This window comes from Haemorhous mexicanus, chromosome 23, assembly GCF_027477595.1.
Source record: "Haemorhous mexicanus isolate bHaeMex1 chromosome 23, bHaeMex1.pri, whole genome shotgun sequence".
NCBI classification, from domain to species: Eukaryota; Metazoa; Chordata; class Aves; order Passeriformes; family Fringillidae; genus Haemorhous; species Haemorhous mexicanus.
Genome location: NC_082363.1, coordinates 642,426 through 664,389, shown reverse-complemented (window position 1 = coordinate 664,389; position 21,964 = coordinate 642,426). Strand labels below are relative to the sequence as shown.

At 47.5% G+C, this 21,964-nt stretch overlaps 1 protein-coding gene across 1 annotated transcript in view; it reads right to left on the bottom strand.

The window, feature by feature from the left end:
- The window catches only part of ZBTB40 (zinc finger and BTB domain containing 40), a 63,302-nt gene extending 42,215 nt beyond the window's left edge, over positions 1-21,087 (bottom strand). Inside the window, 9 exon segments of the mRNA XM_059866405.1 lie at positions 4,065-4,194; positions 4,197-4,244; positions 4,247-4,285; positions 5,299-5,319; positions 5,322-5,389; positions 6,895-7,052; positions 20,400-20,417; positions 20,833-20,898; positions 21,028-21,087. Of these exon segments, the coding sequence (XP_059722388.1) occupies positions 4,065-4,194; positions 4,197-4,244; positions 4,247-4,285; positions 5,299-5,319; positions 5,322-5,389; positions 6,895-7,052; positions 20,400-20,417; positions 20,833-20,898; positions 21,028-21,087 (608 nt within the window).
- Between the last annotated feature and the right edge of the window lie 877 nt (positions 21,088-21,964).

Sequence of the window (21,964 nt, the reverse complement as noted above, 5' to 3'; positions counted from 1 at the left end):
CCTTTTGTCCTGTCACTCCACCATTACCTGATCTAACATCCTCTATGGGATGTCACTTCCCAGTTTGTTACAGGCACTCTACCATTTCCCCAAATGCATTTGGCAGCTGCAACAGGATACAGTGAAGGGCAGGATGGTCTCATGATCCAGCCTGACCTTAAAACATATTCTCTGCTTCCTCAGAGGATGGCACCAAGGTCAAGAGGGGCACAGTATTCTCCCAAAACTCAACAGGTCACCCAGCACCCAGGAAAAGACTTGAAAAAATCATGTTTTCAAAAATGAAGGATTTTTCCTTCCAGAGAATTGCTTCACATGAAACTCCACACCCACATCTCTCCTTCTCCATATTTTATTTTTACAGAGGAAAATAAAATCATAGTACAACAAGAAATCACCAGCAATAAGTATCTCCAGTGTGGTACACACCAGACCAGGACATGTCCTGGGAAATTCATCTCCCTCCCGGGTATAACAAAGGTGTTGCTAATGCTGCAATTTGCTCTGCTGTGTGTATCTCATCCATCAAGAAGGAACCGGAGGAGGGGGATGTGAGTTATTATCTCCTCGTAATAATATGGGAGATGCTCAATGGACTCTGTAAAGCTGCAGAGTTCTTGCTGGGTGTGTGCTGCTGGCAGGACTCTGCTGATGATACATCCACACAGGATCTTGCTGGACAGGACGGCAGGAGAGATGGCCCCAAACCAGACAGGTGAGCCAGAAACACTCCTGATGTAACACCTACATTGTCCTCTTTCAGCTGTGATAACACTCCAGCAACAAGGCTCAAAGGGCGCAGCCAACAGGCCCCATGCTCATGTTCTGCCCTGTCTGAGCTACCTCTGCCCTAGGACAGGACTAGAAATAAAGCAACTTCTCAAACCCTGCTGAACCTTTTTCCTCCCTCCACAGTTTTCCAGGAACAAAGAGAGATCAGATTCATTGTAGTACTCCCTGCAGATATTCACTGTAGTGCTCTCTGCTCACACATAACGGCCAGGACACCTGTAAAGTACTGTCTGTACAATCCATTTCCCATGCCAGAGCACTCCCACAGCTTGTGCAGGGTTTCCACAACTCCCAGCCCCCACAAAGTCAGAAAATGGGGAACAGCTTCCAACTTCACCAGCCTGTGGGACAAAATCCACTGCTTTCCTCCCAACACATCTGTTCTGAAACCACCGAGACATAGTTACTTGTTCTGTCATTATCTGCATTGCTCATCCAAAGTGCTATGCACAATGCCCAGGCAGGCATGAGATGGGCTCCAGCAGTTCACCCTCTGGCCCCTCTCCTCCTGGTCAAGGGGCATCCCAGGTTTTTCACCTCTTCACCTCAGTAACATGTGCATTTCACTCTCTCCACAGGTGGCCAAGGCCCAGTTTCAGGCTCTTTAAGCAGTGATATTCAGGGTTTGGAGGTGAGCTGTCCAGGGCTTGGAGTTTTCCTTCAGCCTGGCAGTAGCTCAAGATTTCTGCACAGGTGGTAGCCCAGGAGCTGGGGAAGGCCTGGGAAGGCTCAGAGGAACTTCCACAAAGGTGCACCTGGGCACTAGCACTAATCCTCAAGGCCTTGAGCACCATCTCCTGGTCATTCATGGATTTAGTGGCAACTTAACCTCATTTCTCCCTCCATGTCACCATCCCCACAAAGCTTGAGGGGACCACACATGGGAGCCCTTCAAGACGTGCAGCACTTCAGCAGGGTTACTTATAAGCTTGCTGCCACACACGCAACATGCCATGAGCTCCCCCAGCCCCTCTCCTGAGAGCTCTGCTGCTCTCTTCTTCCCTCCAAGTTTTAACAGGAACAAACTCTCACACCGACACAGCCACATTGGCACGCTCCTGTGGCACCATCTCTGCCTGGTGGCACTGAGCAGCCAGAGCAAGATGCTTCTGGGAAGCTCCTCTGTGTCCCCCTCCCACACTGCTGTGGCTCTGGGCAGCAGGATACAACAGGCACTACTTACAGCGTGTTCCCGGGCTCCGGGACCCAGCAGGATCACCCCTCTGTGGGTAAATATCACAGTGGCAGGGCTCAACCTTTTGGCATGAGGAAAAGGAAGATAAATGCTACCAGTCCCCTCAGAGCCACAGGAAACCTGCTTCTAATTGCACTTCATAATGGATTCAGCAAGCCATTAATTATCAGATTATATTTTAGGAAGCTGCAGATAAAAAAGCTTTATGAAATTTAGTCTCAAAGGAACTGGTGTGCACAATGAAGCTGTTGCATTATGCCAGCACCAGAGAAGCAAACTTTACAGCAGGTACTGAGTACATTTTACAAGGCAGTGCCCCATGTGCCAGGGGAAGGATCACGTGCAGTCATAGCAGCTATCCCACACTGCAACACCTTCACTAGTGCCACGCCACAAGGGACACTGGCACACAGGCACAGCTCCTTCCCTTTTTTCAGAATGGCCCCGGTGAATTAGAGGGTGGTGGCAGATCTCAGGGCTGTTTGCTCACAGAAAAGATGGATATGCCCAGACAAGCCTGGAATCCTCCTTCCTAACAGACCCACAGCAAAAACATGGATGGGATCAAACCTGTGTGGCACAAGGTGCCATCCAAACAGTGCTGAAGTAATTTAGCACAACTCCCAGGAAGTCTCTGCTGGAGAAGAGAGGCCCAAAGGTCAGCTCTTCAGTTCTGTGCTCTGTTTTCTCTGGAGAAGTTCTCCAGCTGCACAATAATACAGGTGAGAGCAGAAGGAACAAAGCAGCCCTTACACCCTGCAGAAGAAGACACCTGTGAGCACATCACTGATTCAGCCATAAAAATCTCCAACCTAAATTCTCAGGACAGTGGGGTTTTTTTTTTTCCCTTATCCATAAGCCCCAACTTTGTCCTGTACCAGTCCTCTGCCCTCTGTTCACAGTAGTGGAGGATCACACCTGATTCCCATCTTTTCCTCTTCTGCTTTTATTTCTCATGTGTTGGAGGAGATAAGTGTTCTACCAGCAGCTGACTGCAGAGAGACTTCTCAGGCAGAAAATGTCTATGAACCTCCCCTGTCCGTGGTTATGCTGTGCTTGCTGCATGCCTGGGATTGCTTTCCCAAAGAAGCCCCAAATCTCCCAGGTGGAGCAGCACACTGGGCTCCTGAACAAGCCTAGTGGATACCAAGTGCTAGGCACAGGCAACCTCCCCTGTCCCTCACTTGATTTCTTCACACATCAGAGTGACTGTTATCAAACAAATTCTCCACAGTCACCACCTCAGAGCCAGTTTGTCTCACTTGGGATTTGGGCAACGTCACAAATTTGGCATTATCGAAAGAGATTATGTGCTCTGCTTCTCCTTGCTGCAATGTCTGAGTCACCTGTGTGGAAGGAAGATGACCCAAGAGTCAGACCTGTACAGCACCGCTTTCCCCTGGATTCCTTTGCTGCTCACACCTTTCTCAGCCTCAGCTCAGGTAATAACATTTAGCTTCACACTACAGCTTCTACAATTACAACAGGCATGAGAGTAACAGGAAACACCAAACCACACAACCAATGATGAAAAAGAAGACAGGAGAGTAATTTAAATATTTCTCTCCACAAACTGCTATTATTTAGCTCCACAAGCAATTGTAGACAGTAAACTTTCTGTGATTATCCACTGGAGGAATGCCATCCCAGGGAATCTTGCACACTGGACTCCCTCATCCAAGGAACTCTTCTTGACTGATGGATGAGATATTGAAGAGGATGAGGCTGGTTTCAAACCTAGCACTGGGCTTCCAACAAAACAGCTGCAGTGTCATGGGACATCATCGAGGTGTTAATAACTCTTGAGTAACCAGGCACCTCCACACACACTGCCAATCCTCCTCCTCAGCTTCTTAAAGTCATGAATGAGCATCTTTCCCTCCAGCAAACATGCTTTATGCCAGCACAGAAATCCCAGAGTACCGTGGGCTGGGGGTTTGCATCACAGACCCCCCCAAGAATGGGAAATCACAGAGCAGAAGGGGTAACAGGGCCGCAACAGGGCCCACAGAGTGGATTTGGGAAGAATAAGAGCGTAGGAGAGAAGGATGGGTGAACAATGCAGTAGCTGTGACACAAAGCAGTCCTTATCTGCACAATCTGGGCAGTGGTGGCTTGGGAGAAGGTCACCTTGGGATACCCAGTGCTGAGATGCCCCTCCAGCTTGCCCTGGGAGGGGAAGAGCTCACCCATGAAGGTGCTATCTTCTGTGTGAAATGCTGGCTGGTGACATGGCTCTGCAGGGCCCCAGGGAGGGGAAGGCCATGAAGCAGTATGAGCAGCACAATGGTTGGGAAGCTGTGGGAGAAGCACTGTCCAAGTCTGGCCTGGGACAGCAAGGGCCAGCCTGAGAGGACAGGGAGCTGCAATGGCCAGGGCACACAGGGCTGAAACCCAGGAGGAACTGGCATGTGCTAGTGTCCCTTCTCCTGGCTGCACCACTGGCTGTCAAACAGTTTATGGCTGCTTGGGTTCCTTTTGGCTCCCTGCAGCACCGGCATTAAGAAGCTCAGCTGGATTACCTGCAGCTGGAGCTGACCCTGCTCACAGGAATCCCTTCTTCCTGTTCCCTCACACCATCCAGCACTCTTCCTTGCTGGCCTAGCTTGCATCTCTTGATCCAGCTATTCCAAAATCATTGCCAAACTTAGTGGTTCTCCACTTTCAGAGAGAGCTTTTTCTAGGTCTTCTTCCTCCTTCTCTAGGCTGCTGTTGGCTGCCCCCTCCAATGTCTCCTGATTTATATTCTCTCCTGCTATCCCATGCTCTGCCATGGGGACCCACCATTTGTTGTAGCCTGGTCTGCCAGTTCACTCTGCCCTTACAGCTTGCAAACTTGCCAAAGCATGGAACTGGATGATTTTTGAAGTGCCTTCCAACCCAAACCATCCTACAATTCTATGATTCCAAGGGCCCGTGACATGATGTCCCCAAGCCCAGGTTTGTCTCTTATCTTTCTAGTCTCTACTGTACTGCCTTTTTCTTCAGTCTCCCACTAGCTGTGTAGACAAACCCAGTGCTTGGGGTTCCATCCATCATCTCCTCATGCTGTTGTGTCCTCACCTACACTTAGCTCTCTTCTCTACTGTAACAATCAAATCCGTAACTTTCCATGATTCCAGTAGGTCCAAAAGCTTAACATGTCCCAGCCTCACCAAACCCAGTGTTTTTCCAGTTCATCCTTACTTTCTGTTTCTTCACACTTTTTCCTCACTATGTCCCTCTTCACCCTCCTGTTTACATTTCAGACATCACCAAGAGGAACCATCACTGTTCAACAGGTAACCTTAACAGCAGCAAAGATGACAGACCTGAGTGCCTGCACTTCACTGAACCTGCAGGAGAGCCAGCATGGGGAACAGCTCCATGCATGACTCACACTCATGGAACTTCACATCTGCAAGCAAAGCCAAGAACACAAAAACATGCTCTCAGGGTCTTTTACAAGAGACCTTCTGGACCACAGCTCTCCAGTATTTCATCACCACCACACCTGCACACAGGCATGAGGAGCATCCTCAGAGGAGCAGCCAGGAGCAAGCAAGCTGCAAGATGCTGAGATGAGCCAGAAGAGACTACTACAGTTCACAAGAATCTACTGTGACTTGCAGGAAAACAGGATGTGCAGTCTTGTGCTATCAGAGTTATTACTGCATTGGTCTCCTCTCCCACATAAGTGATGGGACAAGAGGAAATGGTCACAAGTAGCACCAGGGGAGAATTAGGCTCTGTGCTCTTCCATATTTTCATAAATGACTTGGAGATAGGACTGGAAGGAATATGAGACAAGTTCACAGAAGATACACAACTGGGAAGAGCTGTTGCCTCCCTCAAAGGCAGGGAGGTGCTGCAGAGAGACCTCTACAAAATAGAGGACTGGGCCATCACCAATCATGTGAAGCTCAACAAGAGAATGTGCCAGATTCTTTACTGGGGGTGGGGCAACCCTGGATGTGTGGGTGGACTAGGCAACAAGAGGCTGGAGAACAGCTGCAGGAAGAGACCTGGCGTCCTGGTCAATGGCCAGCTAGATCTGAGTCAGCAGTGCCCTGGCAGCCAGGAGGGCCACCCGTGTCCTGGGGGACATCAGAGAGAGCATCACCAGCCAGGCAAGGTGAGGCTGCCCCACTGTGCTCTGCAGTGGGGCAGCCTCACCTCGAGTCCTGGAGCAGATTTGGACACCACAAAGTAGGAAAGATATTAAACTATTAGAGTGTGTCCAAAGGAGGGCCATGGCAATGGTGGAGGGCCTTGAGCAGAAGCTATGCAAGGAAGTGCTGAGGGCACTTTTTCTGTTCAGCCTGGAGGAGACTGAGGTCAGACCTCATCACATCTACCACTTCCTCATGAGTGGAAAAGGAGGGGCAGATACTGATCACTTCTCTGTGGTGACCAGTGACAGTACTTGAGGGAATGGCCTGAAGTTGTGTCAGGGGAGATTTAGGTTGGATGTCAGGAAATAGGCTTTTCACCCAGAGAGTAGTTGGCACTGGAATAGGCTCCCCAAAGAAGTGGTTCCAGCACCAAACCTGAGAGTGATCAAGAAACATTTGGAAAATACCCTTGGACACTCTTGGAGATGGTGCTGTGCAGGGCTAGGAAACTGGACTCAATGATCCTTGTGGGTTCCCTTCCAACTCAGCACATTCTGTGATCAGGGAAAATTTCTTCATGAAAAGCATGGTCTGGCATTGGAACAAACTGCCCAGGGCAATGATGGAGTCACCATCCCTGGAAGCATTCAAAAATGTGTGGATGTGGCACTTGGGGACAGGGTTTGCTGGTGAACATGGCAGTGTCGGGTTAATGGTTGGACTAGATCCTGGAGAGCTTCTTCAATCTAAATGATTCGTGATTCTCTCTCTCCAAGCAGTCACTATATCACTTACAATGGGTTCTTATCTGTGTGGTCTGCCTTGACATGCTTTTGGTGAGCAGCAGTGCTGGTAAAGGTCTTGTCACAGCAGCTGCACCGCAGGGAAGAGAACTTGGAGGAGCAGTGATTCTGAGCTGCAAAGACATCAGGGTGGTGGGTCCTGTTGTGATAACATAGCCCTGACAACTGCTGCAATGACAAGGATCAAATCATGGTTACCATCCAAAGCTGTTGGCTTTAAACCGAAAGAAAGCAGGTTTAGATGGGATATTGGGCAGGAATTCTTCCCTTGGATGGTGGTGAGACCCTGGCACAGGGTGCCCAGAGAACCTGTGACTGCCCCACCCCTGGAAGTGTCCAAGACCGGGCTGGATGGGGCTTGGAGCAACCTGGGCTAGTGGATGGTGTCCCTGCCCGTGGCAGGGAGTGGAACAAGATGAGCTTTAAGGTCCTTTCCAACCCAACCCCCTCTGACATTCTATGATTCTGTTGCAGGGACAGAATGACAGCCAGAAGCCATGTGGAAAGCAACAGAACAGGGGAGTTAGGCTCAGCAGGTACAAGACCTGCTTGTCCTCCCACTGGACAAGCACTAACATCTCACTCCATTGTCCCTGATGAGCTGAATACAGCTGAATCCCTGATCCTTGTCTCATTCACTGCAAGTCTCCTTTTGGTGTGAATTCTTGTTCCCTTGCAGCAATGTGGAGGTCTGCCGCAGTGAGGGAAGTCTCAGGACGCTCAATATGAGAATCAGCAAGCTTTGTTTATTGATTAGAGCATCAGACATTTATGCACAACAAGTAATAAGCTCATGCATATTCTGTAAGCTAAGCAATCTATTGGTTATACTATAGCTATCAGTTCCCCCCCTTATTTCTTCATTCTTTACGACTTATATCTCTTTTTTCTCATGTCTCTCTCTCAGCTACAGCATCTTGTTATCGTACTACAGCTATGCTCAAGGCCACAGCAGCCTTGCAGGTGCAGGGACTCAGATTAGCTGGGTCCAGTACTTTTCCAATTCTTGGTCAGCTAACCAGAGCATGTCTACGTGACCTTTGTCATGTAGTTAGCCCTCTACAGAGGTCTGCCACAACATCGTGAGCTGCCCTAGGAAGGGCAAAGAGATTTGGTTCCTCACACGCATCCTGCTAAAGCAGCCAGGAACTGGAACAGCTTGGTTATTTTTGGAGACTTTCAAATTTACCAGTAGCCCTACTTTTCCTTGATGAGCTACATGGAAAACCAATTAGGGAAGAACTAATGAGAAAGTGGTTGTGCTCAGTGGGGCAGGAAAAATGAGCTGAGCTGTGTTTCTCACACATGGAGCACATGTTTCTCACACTTTTCTCTCACCAAAAGCTGAAGGGAAGAAGAGGACAAGATTTCAGACTATTACTTTACTATATTGTCCAAACTGCCATCTAAACACCCCTGCTCCCAGCAACCCTACCTGAGGCATGAGCAAACTCTCTTTCAGATGTCACATGCCATGGGGAGCCTCTTCTTCTTCTTTTTCTTCTTGGCCATCCCCACCATCCCATAGACCTCCAGCTGATGCTTCTCCAGCTCATTGTCGACTCGACCTCACCACAATCTTTACGCTGGATCTGCTTTCCTCTGGCAACCTGACAGCATCTCATGTGCACCTTCAGGCAGCAGTAGAAGTGAAAGATCTTTGCAACAGGCTTTGCAGACAAAAGTCTTCTTGGAAGAAGCTTTGTCCTAGGATTCCTTTGCTTCTTTGGCACTGACACCTCCTGCCTTGTCTTTATCTTTGTCCAGAACTTCAAACTGAGATTCCCTGCTCACCTTCCACCTCCTGATCCCAGGTTTCTGCCCTCTTCCCTCAATCAGGAGACCTATGCAATTACTCAGTCCTACTGGCGGTGACCAGTAGGACTGAGTACCTGCCCCTCAGTCTCCCATCTCCTGAATGCTCCTACATAGTTTTCCCTGTTCAGACACAGCAGACACACATCAGACATGCTGTCCCATCACAATGGTCAAACAGCCCCAGAAGTGGTTCTGGCCATGCATGGCTAGAAACATAAAGACTGATCCTTGAATTTCTCCACCACACATGCAAGAGTCTGCATGAGATGCCAAGAACCAGAGCTAGATTTTCCTAAAAGCTTGTTTCTCAAACTCTTGCTACCAAGCATTTGCCTCCTGCTCAGACACATGAAGTTACAGCCATGTTTGCAGACCTGAGCCTCAGGTATGATACTGTCAAAATCTGCTGCTAAGAGTGGATATCCAGCCCTTAATTACAAGAAAACTCAGAAACACTTCCCAAACACAATCCCTTTGAAAAGGAACAGATAATCCTGCTGCAACCCTTTTGAGTCCTCTGCTCAGGGCCCTGAAGTATTTTAAACCACTCATTATGTTCATTTCTTAGAAAGCACAAATGCCTTCCTGAGTCCCTCTAACACCATCACCTCAAAAAGCACAAGCTGGAAATTTCACCCAGGATCTCAATCTACTGAAAAGACCCACAGGAAATGTATGTATGGGAGAAATCAAAATACAAACAGATACATTTGTCTTCTTTACTATAATGAGAACCCAGAACTGTGTCACTGTGGAAACTGATACAGATTTCTCCTTTTGCCACTGTACAGGAAAACTCAGCCTGTACTTGAAAAACTTCATCTTAGCCTTCCTCACTATACGAAGAGCTCAGCACAGTGTCCCCTTGCACAGCACCACTGCCCCACATTTCCAACCAACTAAAGACCAGACAACATATTTCAACGGACCTGGAAATCTTAAGACATGAAGTGGTGATCCATAATCTGCAAACATATCAAGGGGGAACAGCAGACTGGAAAACTGGTTTCCAATCTGTCCTGTTCTGTCAAAGTCACTTTGACTCGTGACCTCTAAGATTTCTTTCCACATCCCTTCAACCAACCCTGTCAGTTTTTCTGACCTAAGCGAAGAATGATTTTTCAATCTACCAGTGAGATGGTAAATGTCTTTTTTTTTTTAAACATAGCCATGTAAAGGAAAAGCCTTTTTTATTGAGCTCTTGACACATTTCTGATATTTGAGAGTAAGACCAATCTTGACAAACATGATCTCCTAAATGACTGTAGAGAGCCCTGGAAAGCAGAAGGCTAGGGAGGAGGTTATGGAGTTGGTTGAAAAAGCCAAACCCATGCATGCACCAGCTGCCAAGAATGACAGTACTCTGACTACAGCAGGGTTCAAAGGAGAACCCAAGAGATTCCATGTTGTACCTCCACCAAAGAAACCAATCCATTACTTGCAGTGCTGAGCATGGTTGGAGATGGATGCAGTTTCTTCCACAAGAATGCTCTGTGCCAAGTGCTTTGGTTCACCTATCTTAGTTACTAGAATTTTTTGAGGTTTTTTTGCAGTAGAGATGCAAAAACTATTGTTTTACTGTGGATGTGCAGATGGAATGGATGTCCACGCAGCACATACACTCCCAGAAACATAAGGTCTCCTCAGTTTTATAATAGGAAGCTCACACCTCCCTGACATGAGGCCTGTAGTTATCACTCATATCTCAGGCCAAAAGCTACAAGGTCTATAAAGTCACTTGCAATGTGTGGGCCCGGTAAGCCGTGATGTCAGAGCTGAGTAGACTGGCCTCAAAATTAAGATATGTAAATTCAGTGCAAAGATCTGTAGGATGCCAGAAAGAAGCTGGTATCTGGCAATCCTCCTCTGGACACTTTATCTAGAATAGATGTTTTTGCCAAGTAAATAACATTTTGCAAGTCTTTTGTTTTTGATGATGCTTCTTGCTTCATTTCGACTCAACCTTGGCTTGAAGCCCTGAAAAGCCACTCAGTGGCAGCAGTCGGCTCTATTTGGTACTGCTGCCAGAGAGGCAGCAGCTGCCAGAGCAGTCACACTGACTCCCCAGGCCCCTCTGCTACACACACCAAGGTGTCCAGGAGTTCACTCAGGCTGCGCATTCACAGACACATGAATTGTTGGCTCATCTGCTCCAGAGTCATCAGGGCATCAGCCCTGGCCCATCCCACGGACACAGAGAGTCAGGGAGAATGGGACAAGTGCCTGCAGCATCAGAAGGTGACAGAATCAATGGCAGATAAGAAAGAATCACACATTCTCTAGAAATCAAAGCCATGACCAGGTAAAAAAACCAGCTGGATTGGTGGCAGCTCTTGGTACAGCTATAAGAGAGCATGTAGATCTGAACTGGGAATGAATATTGGATTAGCAGTGTAGGACCTCTCTCAGGAGACCACTGAGGCAAGGAACGGGAGTGGAGCATGTGCTGTCATCCTCCAAGCCCTACAACTACAGCAGTCATCATGTGTTGAATATAGGTAAAACCTTATAAAAGAAGGGCTTTGTTACCCTTGTAGAATCAGGGCTCAGGCCTGCTACTTTGGCTAAGGAGAAGGGGGCTATGGGAAAGTGACTCAGCTGAATTGGAGGTGGAAAAACAAGCACACAACCATTATGTGCTCACATCGCTGTTTATGGTGGTTGGTTGAATTATATTTGTTATACTTCAATGGAATGTAACTGATAATGTCCTAACTGCTGAAAAAGGCCTGATTTTTGCAATGAAGCAGCTCTCCTTTGCACCTGCCTGGGGACTCTGCATCACGTTGCTCTGTACAATCGAGATTCTTGGTTTCTTCTACCTGTGCCCCGCTCCCAGTCACCCACACCCACCTTCCACCCCAGCAGCATTTCCTCACTGCTCAAGACAATAGGCGGGCCAACAAGACTAGGGTTCAGAGGGTGACCTGCCCCCAGCACATGGGAGACAGGCTTTGCCTGTCTCTGCCACACATGAAACGATGGCAAGTGTCAAAGCCACGAGGCTTGTGTTCATTCACAAAGACTGACAGCCTTGACCCGAATTTGCATATGAAGTAATCAAACCTCCTATCCCTAAAAAACCCCTACACATTAACAGCAAACTGCTTTTTCCTCTAACTCCCCAGCAATCTGATGGCATTTCCACACTGCTTGTCAGCTAAGCAGCTCTGGCACCATGAGAAAATAGGAATGGATTTGGCCTTTATTTGGCTAAAAACCACACTGTGCACATCTCAGAGGACTTTGCAGTCCAAATAATCTCAATATGCTGGGAAACAGATGAAAATATATGTAAGCAAACAGAATAAGCAAGTCACATTTGCATCCCTTCCAGGAGAATACACACCTGCAATTACCTTCCTGACCCTCTGGTATCCTTGTCATTAAAGCACCAAATTCAGTTAAGCATTTTTCTTTCAAATGATGGATGCAAAGTTACAATTGGGCTCAGCTGGAAAGCCTCCCACAGCTCAGGGCAGGACTCACATGTGGTTATTGCTCTACATTTGTTCTGGAGTTAACAAATTGCTATCTGCATGTGTATTGTCCACAATTTTGCTAAACTAGTATAGCAGGTAACATTGTCCTGCTGCTGTCAGACCCTCATAGGGAGGTATTTATCTGTAAAGTGCATACAGAGCAAGACTAAAGTAAAGCATTCTAAGAAAATTAACTCAGAAAATTGTCTAGGACTACCAACTGCATTGTCATGGTCATCTTTGCACTAGACGAGTGTGCTCTGTCATGACCTTTCCTCCACATATCAAATCTGAATCTGCCTTCTGTCAGCTTAAGACCATTTGGCCTGGTCTTGTTTGCAAGACTGTTTGCCCCTACAAAAAGTCCCTCTCCAGCCTTCCTATAGGCCCTCATTTTTATAAAATACCCAATAAAATATCCGGCACACTCTCACTTCAGCAAAGGGGCACTTCCAACTTCAGATGGCTTCCCAACTTAAGCAATGACCCTTGATCTCGGGCACATTGGGACCTGCCCACCCTTTGAGTCTCAAACCATGCCCACTATGAGAACATCCCATCATACCTCTTTCACTGCTTCCGTGAGCCCTGCCTACCCCAAAGCCAAGCCCTTCAGGTCCTCTCTTTGCTGGATGGCTTGAATATCAGCTTGCCATGCCACTGTGTTCTCACTGATAGCCACTGAAGGTGAAAATAAAAAGCAAAGCTATTAAGAAACAAACCCAAGAAGAACCTGAAGCTGAGCTGTTAACAGTGACTTCATGGCACAGAAAACACCAAACTACCACATTCAAGCTTTGGCTGTACTAATTGCAGCATGAGGTCCTTGCAGACCTCCCTTCTCACTGGTTGTCCAACTCTGGGCAAGAAGATCAGGTTTTCTAAGGTATGTTGCTGACAGAGACAGTGACAATTTCAAAAGGCAAGGCATGGTTCTCCCAAGATTCAGGATTTCTTCTCTCCCTAGTTATAGAGATTCCAACTTCTGCGGAGAACAGGCATTCCTAGGCACAATTTGCCTCATCTCAGGACAGCCACATGAAAATTGGCTGGATGCACCGGGGATCAGAGGCACTGGTTTTTCTAATCAGAACAGAGGGGATGGGGGAGTTCAGATGGAGGCACCTGGATATAGGTGAACCCCAGCTCTGTGCCCACAGGGCCAGCACACAAAGTCAGGCTCTGCTGCAGAGACCACCAAACTGACTACTCCTCATTCTTGTGCGAGAGTTTGACAAGAATTTAGAGATACAAGCACAGTTTAGGTTTTAAAGCAGGAAAACTGAAAGCTAAGGTGATGGGGAGGACAGAATAGTGGCTGCACAGAGACCTCCAACGAGCCCTGGGCTCTCAGACTGATGCACCTCCAGCTGTTACCACAGAATGGTGGCCAGCTCTCAAAGGTTTGCTCGTTATAAAACCTGTATGCACAGAGCCACAAGCAAAGCAGCTGTGTTTTCCAAAGTGCTTTTCCAGCTCTAACTGTTTCACCAAGGACATGGGTGTTGAGAACCACTGAAAGAAAAGAGGTTACTGGCCAGGGAAGGATGAGGAGTTAGAAAGCAGTTGCTGCCAGCAGCAGGAGAAACTCAGGGAAAGAGTAGGAGGACATTTGTGAGGAAGAAAAATTCTGAGCTGAGTTGTTTCTAGATATCCTTCATGAACAGTTTCGGGGATGCAGATTCCTGCACAGCCATCAGCTGCTGCCAAACAGCAGAGACAGACAGGGACTGCTGCTCCAGCACTGCCAACACAAGGCAGGTGAAACCACCACCTCCTACTCACAACCTGCTCCATCATCTTGGCGAGACCCTTAGGTGTAAAATAATGAAGCCACAGGGGCTAGCTTCTTCAGCTGGTTCCCAGTAGGGTTAAAGCGCCCCAGGCAAGTAGTCTTAAGGCCGGATACCTCAGCCCTTCAGGGGCTGAGTGCCCTAGCCCAGACTACCACACAGCCGTGGCCTCTTAGCAAGCTTAGTGATTGTCAGCTCTTAGTGATATCAGCTCTTTTATGGTTTCAGCTCTTTAGCTTGCTCTAGGGGCTCTGTCTGGCCGTGGCTTCTAGGAGGGCAGACGAAGGAGAGAAGAGAAGGTGCATTGACTGTTCCACGATGGTTCATTCCGAGGGTTTCGCGAAGGGTCCGAATGCAGCTCTTCTCACAAAATGGGCCAAGACAGCCCCTTTTATAGGGTTAGGGGGGATTGGAAACTGACCAATTGTAAGGGTTAGGGAAACTAGCCTATAGGGTCACAGAAAGATAAGCAGGCCTGGAGGACAAGAGTGAGGACTTCTGGTTCAATTCCTATGACTCAGCAAATACCTATCTCTAAACATCCCTCCACGGAGCCGTAGCCGGCCCTGTGCCTGCTACACTTAGGGAGGCACTAACAGGGACCCCATCTACCTGCCTCCTGCATCACACTCAGACACAGAATCCCCCAGAACTACAGAATATTCTGACTTGAAAGGAACAAGGGCATGACTGAGGCTTACCCAGACCCACCCTGTCCTTGGTCCTACCTGCTGCAGACCTGGCTCACAGTGCAACTGAAGTGGTGACCACTTAGAACCTAAACACATCAGCCATCCCCTCAGATTGCTGTGAACAAGCATCTCTCCTCAGAGCCCAAATCAGCCACTCTTAGTTGCTAATCTTCAGCTTCATATACATTAGCCTGCCTCACTCCCACTACAGAATACTAAGGAGTCATTAAACCAAGTCCCGCTGGAGGACTGCCCCGAACCCGGAATGGCAGGTAGTAAATCACGTCCTTAGAATTCCAGTATTTCCCCCCAGATGGGGATCAAAACTCTCTATCTGCTTGCATAAGTGTAGGAGCCTGTTCATATCTCTCTCTGCAGGAGCCAGGCTCCATGCAGCAGAGATGTCCTACAGCAGCACATGGGTGTCTATCAGGAACTCCACAAAATTCTCTCGGTGTTGTCACAACAGTTTGGCCCTATAATCCTCTGGGCTCCATGTGCCTGAATTCAATGAATGGAAAAACGAACAGCTCAGCTTGCAGCACCTTCCCAAAGGGCTTCAAAGGTAGGGGAGACAGGAAAGGCCCAGGCACCCAAGTCCTCCCTAGGTCACTAATGCTCAGGACCTTATGCTCAGCACACCCAGATTCACCTTCCAGCAGAGGATGAACATGACAAATCAGAACTTATCCAATGCAGAGACAATACAGAACATCTTCTACCCCCATGTGCAAACAGAAATTTGGGTGCAAAGAAATGCATCTTTGGCACCCAAATGTCTCCTGAGTGTGAGTCCCAGTCTGAGCCCAGAGGAAGAAAATCTCAGTGTTCAGCAGACGAATGTGTAGCCTTGTCTGTGAAGGCAACACTGCCAACACCTCAAGACGTTACCAGCCTCTTCTGATACCCTGGAATCACAAAGACCCCATTACTGACTCTTAGCTAGAGTTTCATTGTAAGAGGTCTGTAAGTCAGTGCTTGATCCACTCCACCAAGAAGGAGCTCAGAAATACCCTGGTTCATGTTCCTCTCATGCCCTTGTTTGACTATCAAACACATCAACATTTTACACTCAGGTGGTCCAAGGTAATCAAGAACTCAGTGGACTGAGTTGCCCTTGGTGAAAATGTTAAAGGCACACAAACCAGACTTGTGACTGCAGAGCAGCTATAGCACCTTCTTCTCCCTCTTACACCAAAAAAAATGTAACTTTAACCTCATTCCTTTCTCCTGTCTAATTCTAAGCTGGATCTGCTGAGTTGGCCTTGATGAATCAGAAAAATTATGACTCCGGAGTAAAGCCCCAACCCTTTAAAGACACCCCAGCATCAGGACATGATAGACTAAGTCAGGAAGAGGAATAGTGTTTATTCAGGATAATTAAGAGACTTGGGCAAAAATCGACTGTGTCCCAAAAGTAATCTAGGATTGTACTTGTCACTTGATAAATAAAACTGGAAATTGGCAAATATATTAATCTGAAAAGGATTTTTTCACCATTGCAGATACTAAGTTGAAGAAGAGGCACAGTTATACTTCAGTGGGAGAGACCAAACCCAAAACCTGTAGTTCATCCCAGACATCCATGCATGATTTTTGTGCTTGTGTGTTTTAATCATTCTGGTTCGGTATCAACAAGAACAATGCATCATTCCCACAGCACTACCTGGGAGAAAAGCAAGAAGCACAGCTTGGGAAAAAAAGGTAAAGTCTCTGGGACCCAGAAAATACACAGTGCCATGTAAGAGAAAACTCTCTGGGCTAGGAAGGAAGCGATAGCAGGCTGGGGGGATATGCAGTGGAAGATTCTATGAGCTACTATGAACAACTCCCTGAAAAAAGACTTCTTTGAGACATTGATCTGATCCCCAGCAGAGCCAAGGAAAATTCACAGTTGAAATATTTTCCTTCTTCTCCCATCAGGATGTTTCTGACTTTATGACATAAAATTGAGTTGTTATGAATGCACGCACTGCTCTGCCATCATGCCAAGGTGATCTCAAGAACCAGCACATGCCATGTGCCACAGTGCAGGACCTCCTGCTCCCTATTAGCTGGACAGCATGAGACACCAATGTACCACCAGTTAATTCATCAGTTGCCAGCAGACTCAAATCATCCCCTCCCTCTTCATTTTCATCATAACAAATATCTGTGCTTCTGTTTGTTCAAGCTGCAAATTAAGGAAATTCAGTTCTGTGTAATTAAGTAATGCCCTTCCTTGGAATGGGTATTACCACAAGATAATTAACCATGCTGGGAATCTGGTGTTTTGAGAAAGCAATCGTGCTTAACAAATGACAAAGCCAAGTGCCTGTTGGGAATGTTTGCTACAGAGGAAATTATCACCATTATGAGTGCAGTTTTGCTTTCTATTAAATCTTCATTTACATTTCGCTGCATGGTAATTTAGTTTTAAATTTTATATGACTTCAGAGTCTCTTGATTTGAATTGTTCAGGGTGTGCCTAAACCCACCTAAACTTGGAAGGTTGTCCCACCAAGCAAAAGATGGGGGCTCCCGAATCCCTGAACCATCACAGGCAGGCAGCAAACAATAAAATCCCACCAAAACGAGTAAGAGGAGTGGCCTGGCCATCCTACAGAATGATGTGTAATGGGGACAGTAAGTGTAGAATGCCCACCAACACACTCTGCTCCACACAGGAGACCGACCACAAGTCAGTGACCAACATAAGCAGAAATGCTACCTGGATCAGGGAAAGAAGCACAGCCCAAATAAATTTCCCCCCCATCTTCCTCAATAACAAGGAATTCCAAGTAAGACACTGTATTTAATGTCAAGACATCTCTAGCTTAGGGGAAGTTTTAGGTATTTGTTTTCAAAGGCAGTCACTACCATAGAGTAAAGTCAACAATGGAAGTTTAGTTTACTCATACCTTTACCATCAGAGATGTTTGCTCTTGCCCCCAAGTTGTCCAGCAGAAGCTGGAGTCAAGGGAAGGATGCTTTCACAGCCTCCAGAAGTTTCCACTTTCAGGGTTTTCTCTTCATCCACCTTCCTGATCAGATTGTCCATGACTTCCCTCTGAGAGCTGCCTTCACAGCAATCCAAAGCTACCTGTAAGAAATAAACAGCCACAAAACTGTGACAACTTCCTACAAACTCTTGGATCTGAACAGAGATCAGAAAAACAGCAACAGTACCACAATACTGCACTAGATCCCTACCCACTGCTTACACAATTTAACTGAAAGGGATTATAGGGTGGCAGTTACAGGAACACCCAAACATGGCTGAGGTGTAACAGACATGTCACCTTGAAAACAAACCTGGTGGGTTCTTCCACCAAGTCCAGCTCTTGAAGTGGCTGACAAGCAAAAACTACTTTTTAAAAAAACAAAAACAAAAGCAGACTTTAAGAGAGTGTTCAAAGCAACATTTCATGTAATATTTTTAGTGAATACTTTTTAAAACTGTTAGTCTCATTTTGCTTGTCTCCGCAATTTTTCTGCTTGCCATCAAAAAACTGGTGGCCAGAAGAAAATATTCTTATTATTTAAATAAGCAGCTATTAACTGAATTGTTATTTCTGTGACAAGGCCACGTGAAACATCTCTTACGTGAGATGCAACCGCAGTAGTTTGGAAAAGCTCTAGATACCAGTAAAATACCTCTAAGGCTCCTACAAGGGAGAGGCACCTGGCAAATACAGGTGACCTCCTTTGCACCAGCACTGTGCTCTTGAGCAGAACCTCTGCAGGGCACCAGCCCAGTTCCCTGATGTCAATAAGCACTACAGAGTCCTATCAATAAAATGATAAAATTATTAATATCGGTCCTAAAACATTTTTGCTCCCTTTCCCCTGGTTGGTGAGATCTTCCACAGCCTCATTCCCCTGCTGATTTTTCTAATTTTCAGCTGAAATTTATTAATGGCTAGTGTATGTCTGTTTGTTCATGTGCCAATATTATCTTTTAGCTTTAAAAGCTTTTTAAACTCTCTGAGGTGTTTACCCTACCCTTCCTCTTTGATTTCATTACAAGAGCATGATCATATATTCCCTCTCAGTCTTCATTCCCCTTGTTTAAATAAGGCAGCTCCTCTTATAAAACAGCTTTTACACTCCCCTGGACTTCTCATTGCAGATCTGTCAAGTTCCACTATGAATTCACCTTTTTTGAACCAGACTGGAACAGAAATTTTGGATGAGGTCTTTACTCTCAGTTCTCATTACTTCACCCAATGCCCACCCTTCACTTCATACCGCCACATCAGTCAGTTCTCACTACTCAGTTATACAGTAGTCATAGAATCATTTAGGCTGGAAAAGCCCTCTAGGATCATCAAGATCACCCATCAACTAGCACCACCACCATATTCACCACTAACCCATGTCCTCAAGTACCACATCCACATCTTTTAAACCTCTCCAGGGATGGTGACTCCACCATCCCTGCCTTGGGCAGCCTACGCCAGTGTTTAATAACCTTCATAGTGAAGAAATTTTTCCTAATATCCAATGTAAACCTCTCCTGGCACAACTTGAGGCTATTTCATCTTATCCTGTTACTTGTTACATAGGAGAAAAAAACAACTCCCACCTGGCTTGGACCTCCTTTCAGGGAGTTCTAGAGAGAGAGAAGGTCCCTCCTGAGCCTCCTTTTCTCCAGGCTGAGCTGCCCCAGCTCCCTCAGCCACTCCTTGTGCTCCTTCCCTGGACACTTCAGCTCTTCAGTTACTTTTTTGTCATAAGGGGCTCAAAACTGAACACAGTTCATTCTTCTCTCTCCTGCAGATCTTCCTTTGTGTGGACAAAAGATTTTGACTGTGCTCATCATTAAGATTTGCTAAACATGCCTTGGTATTTTGGAGTCCATAACATCAGTGTTAATATTAAGTAAGTACCAAGAATCCCACTAGTGACCTTGCTACAAGTTGGGATTTCTGCCTTCAGCACAACCTGTGGTCGTCTCCCAAAGAAATGCATCCTTTTTAGTATCACTGTTTCTCCTAGTTTAACAATTTCCTTATATGAAATTCAAAAGCTTTGCTCTAGATCAAGACCAAGACAGGAAAAAAAAAAAAAAAAAAACAAACATTTTTATCTCATGAAAAAAGGAACCCAGGTCAAGCAGAAGCAATTTAGTTTACACCTGAGAGGGACCATTCTGATTTTTATTTGCCTCAACATATGTTATGTTCTTAAAGGGGCTGTACATGTGCTAGCAACCCTGTCCCCAGGAAGGCTTAGCCTGGCAGCCAATCAAGGCAGAGAAAGCCTCCACGGTAGGACTCTACTGTTACACAGCCACACGCACACCCACACCCACTGACACACACAGACACACCCGCACACACTCTCACACACACACACCCACACCGCCAAATGCACACTCACACCGACACACCCACATACACACCCACACACCTACACACATACACACACAAACCCACACATCCACACACACATGCACACACAGACCCAGATACACACACACCCCCACACACCCAGACACCCACACCCACCGACACTCGCACACCCAGACACAGATACACACACACCCCCACACACCGACACACAGACACACACCTACACACACAGACACACACCGACACATACACCCACACACAAACCCACAGATACCCACACAAACACACCCACACCCACACCCACCCACTCACACACACCTGCCACATGCACACAGACACAGATACACACACACCCCCACACCCACCACACACACACAGAGACATACACCCACACCGACATACACTCATACACCTACAGACACAGACATACCGTCACACACCCACACACACTCACATACCCACACTTGCCACACACAAACCGACACACACAGACCCAGATACACATCCACACCCACACACCCGCCACACACACCCAGACACAAACCCATACAGACACCCACATCGACACACACCCACACACAGACACCCGCAGACGCACACACCCACACACACACCGACAAACACACCCATACAGACCCACACACCCACACACACACCCACACCCATCTGCCGCGCACACGCACTCACACACCCACACACAAACCCACAGACACCCACACTGACACACACACCCGCAGACGCACACACCCGCACACACACACCGACACACACACCGACACACACACACCCGCGCACACACACAGACACAGACACACCCATCCACGCACACCCTCCGCCATTTTGCCAGTGGGGCAAATGCCCGGGTACCGGCGAATAATGCCCAGAAACTGAGACTGTGGGAGGAACGTTAGCACACAAAAGCAGCTAAATGCAACACAACAGGACCCATATTTTTTGGGTACCTTGGAGGGAGGGGGGGGTTTGCCTGTAGGGTCCGCTCAGCCCTTCTCCCTCCTTCTCGCCTTTTCGTCCCTGTGGTCCTGCTTCCCTGCTTCACCGTTCCAGAAAAACCAGGTTGTCATTGCGACGACGTGGTGCTCTGCTGCCTCCCCAGTGAAGCAGGCACTGCTGCAGCCAGCTGGACCTCATGCTTCCCAGGCACGGCCGCCGCCAGCCTGCACCCAGCCGCGCCCGCAGCGGCCACTGCAGCACCAGTCTGCTTGCCATTGTGTTTCGGGCGCTACCCGCCGCACCGACTTGCCGTAGCGCTAGCCCGGCAGTGCTAGTGACCGGCCTGTCGCCGCCGCCTGCACCCAGCCGCAACCATCGCCCACAGCCGCCGCACTGCGACCCTGAACTCCCGCGGCTGCTCCAGGGGCACGCCCGTGGCCACGGCAGCCCGTTCTCCCCGACGGAAGGAACACGCGGTCTGTTACTCTTTGGAAATCGTGCCCGGCCCACCACAGGAGCTACGAAGATGCAACGCAGTTCACAGCACACACTCTCTGTCTGCTAAACTGATGCCGACAGACCACCTGGGTTCTTGTGGTAACGCTGTCCCTGTCTTCTGTTTCTTTCTCCTTCTCTCTTTTCCTCTCTCTGCTCCTTTTCCTATCCCCCTTAATAGGAACACTTAACCTTTTCTATCAATAAACAGTTCTCAGATATACTGTTGCATTTGTATTTTATTTTAGTCCAAAAAATCTATCAGAAGAATCCTGCCCCTTTTACTGCAGAACAAGACGGTACCCTTTACTGTATTTTCTCCCCCTTTTGTTTTTGTTTTTTTTTCCCCTTACAGGTTTCACCTATATGTGCTCTCCTGCCTGTCACAAAGAGCTCAGATCACTGCCTTTCTCTCCGAAATGTCTGGTCCTGCTCATCAACTGTTGGGACCACTCTCAGCTTGGAGAACAATAAGAAGCCTTCTGTCACTTGCATGGCACAGGTGTCGGTTCT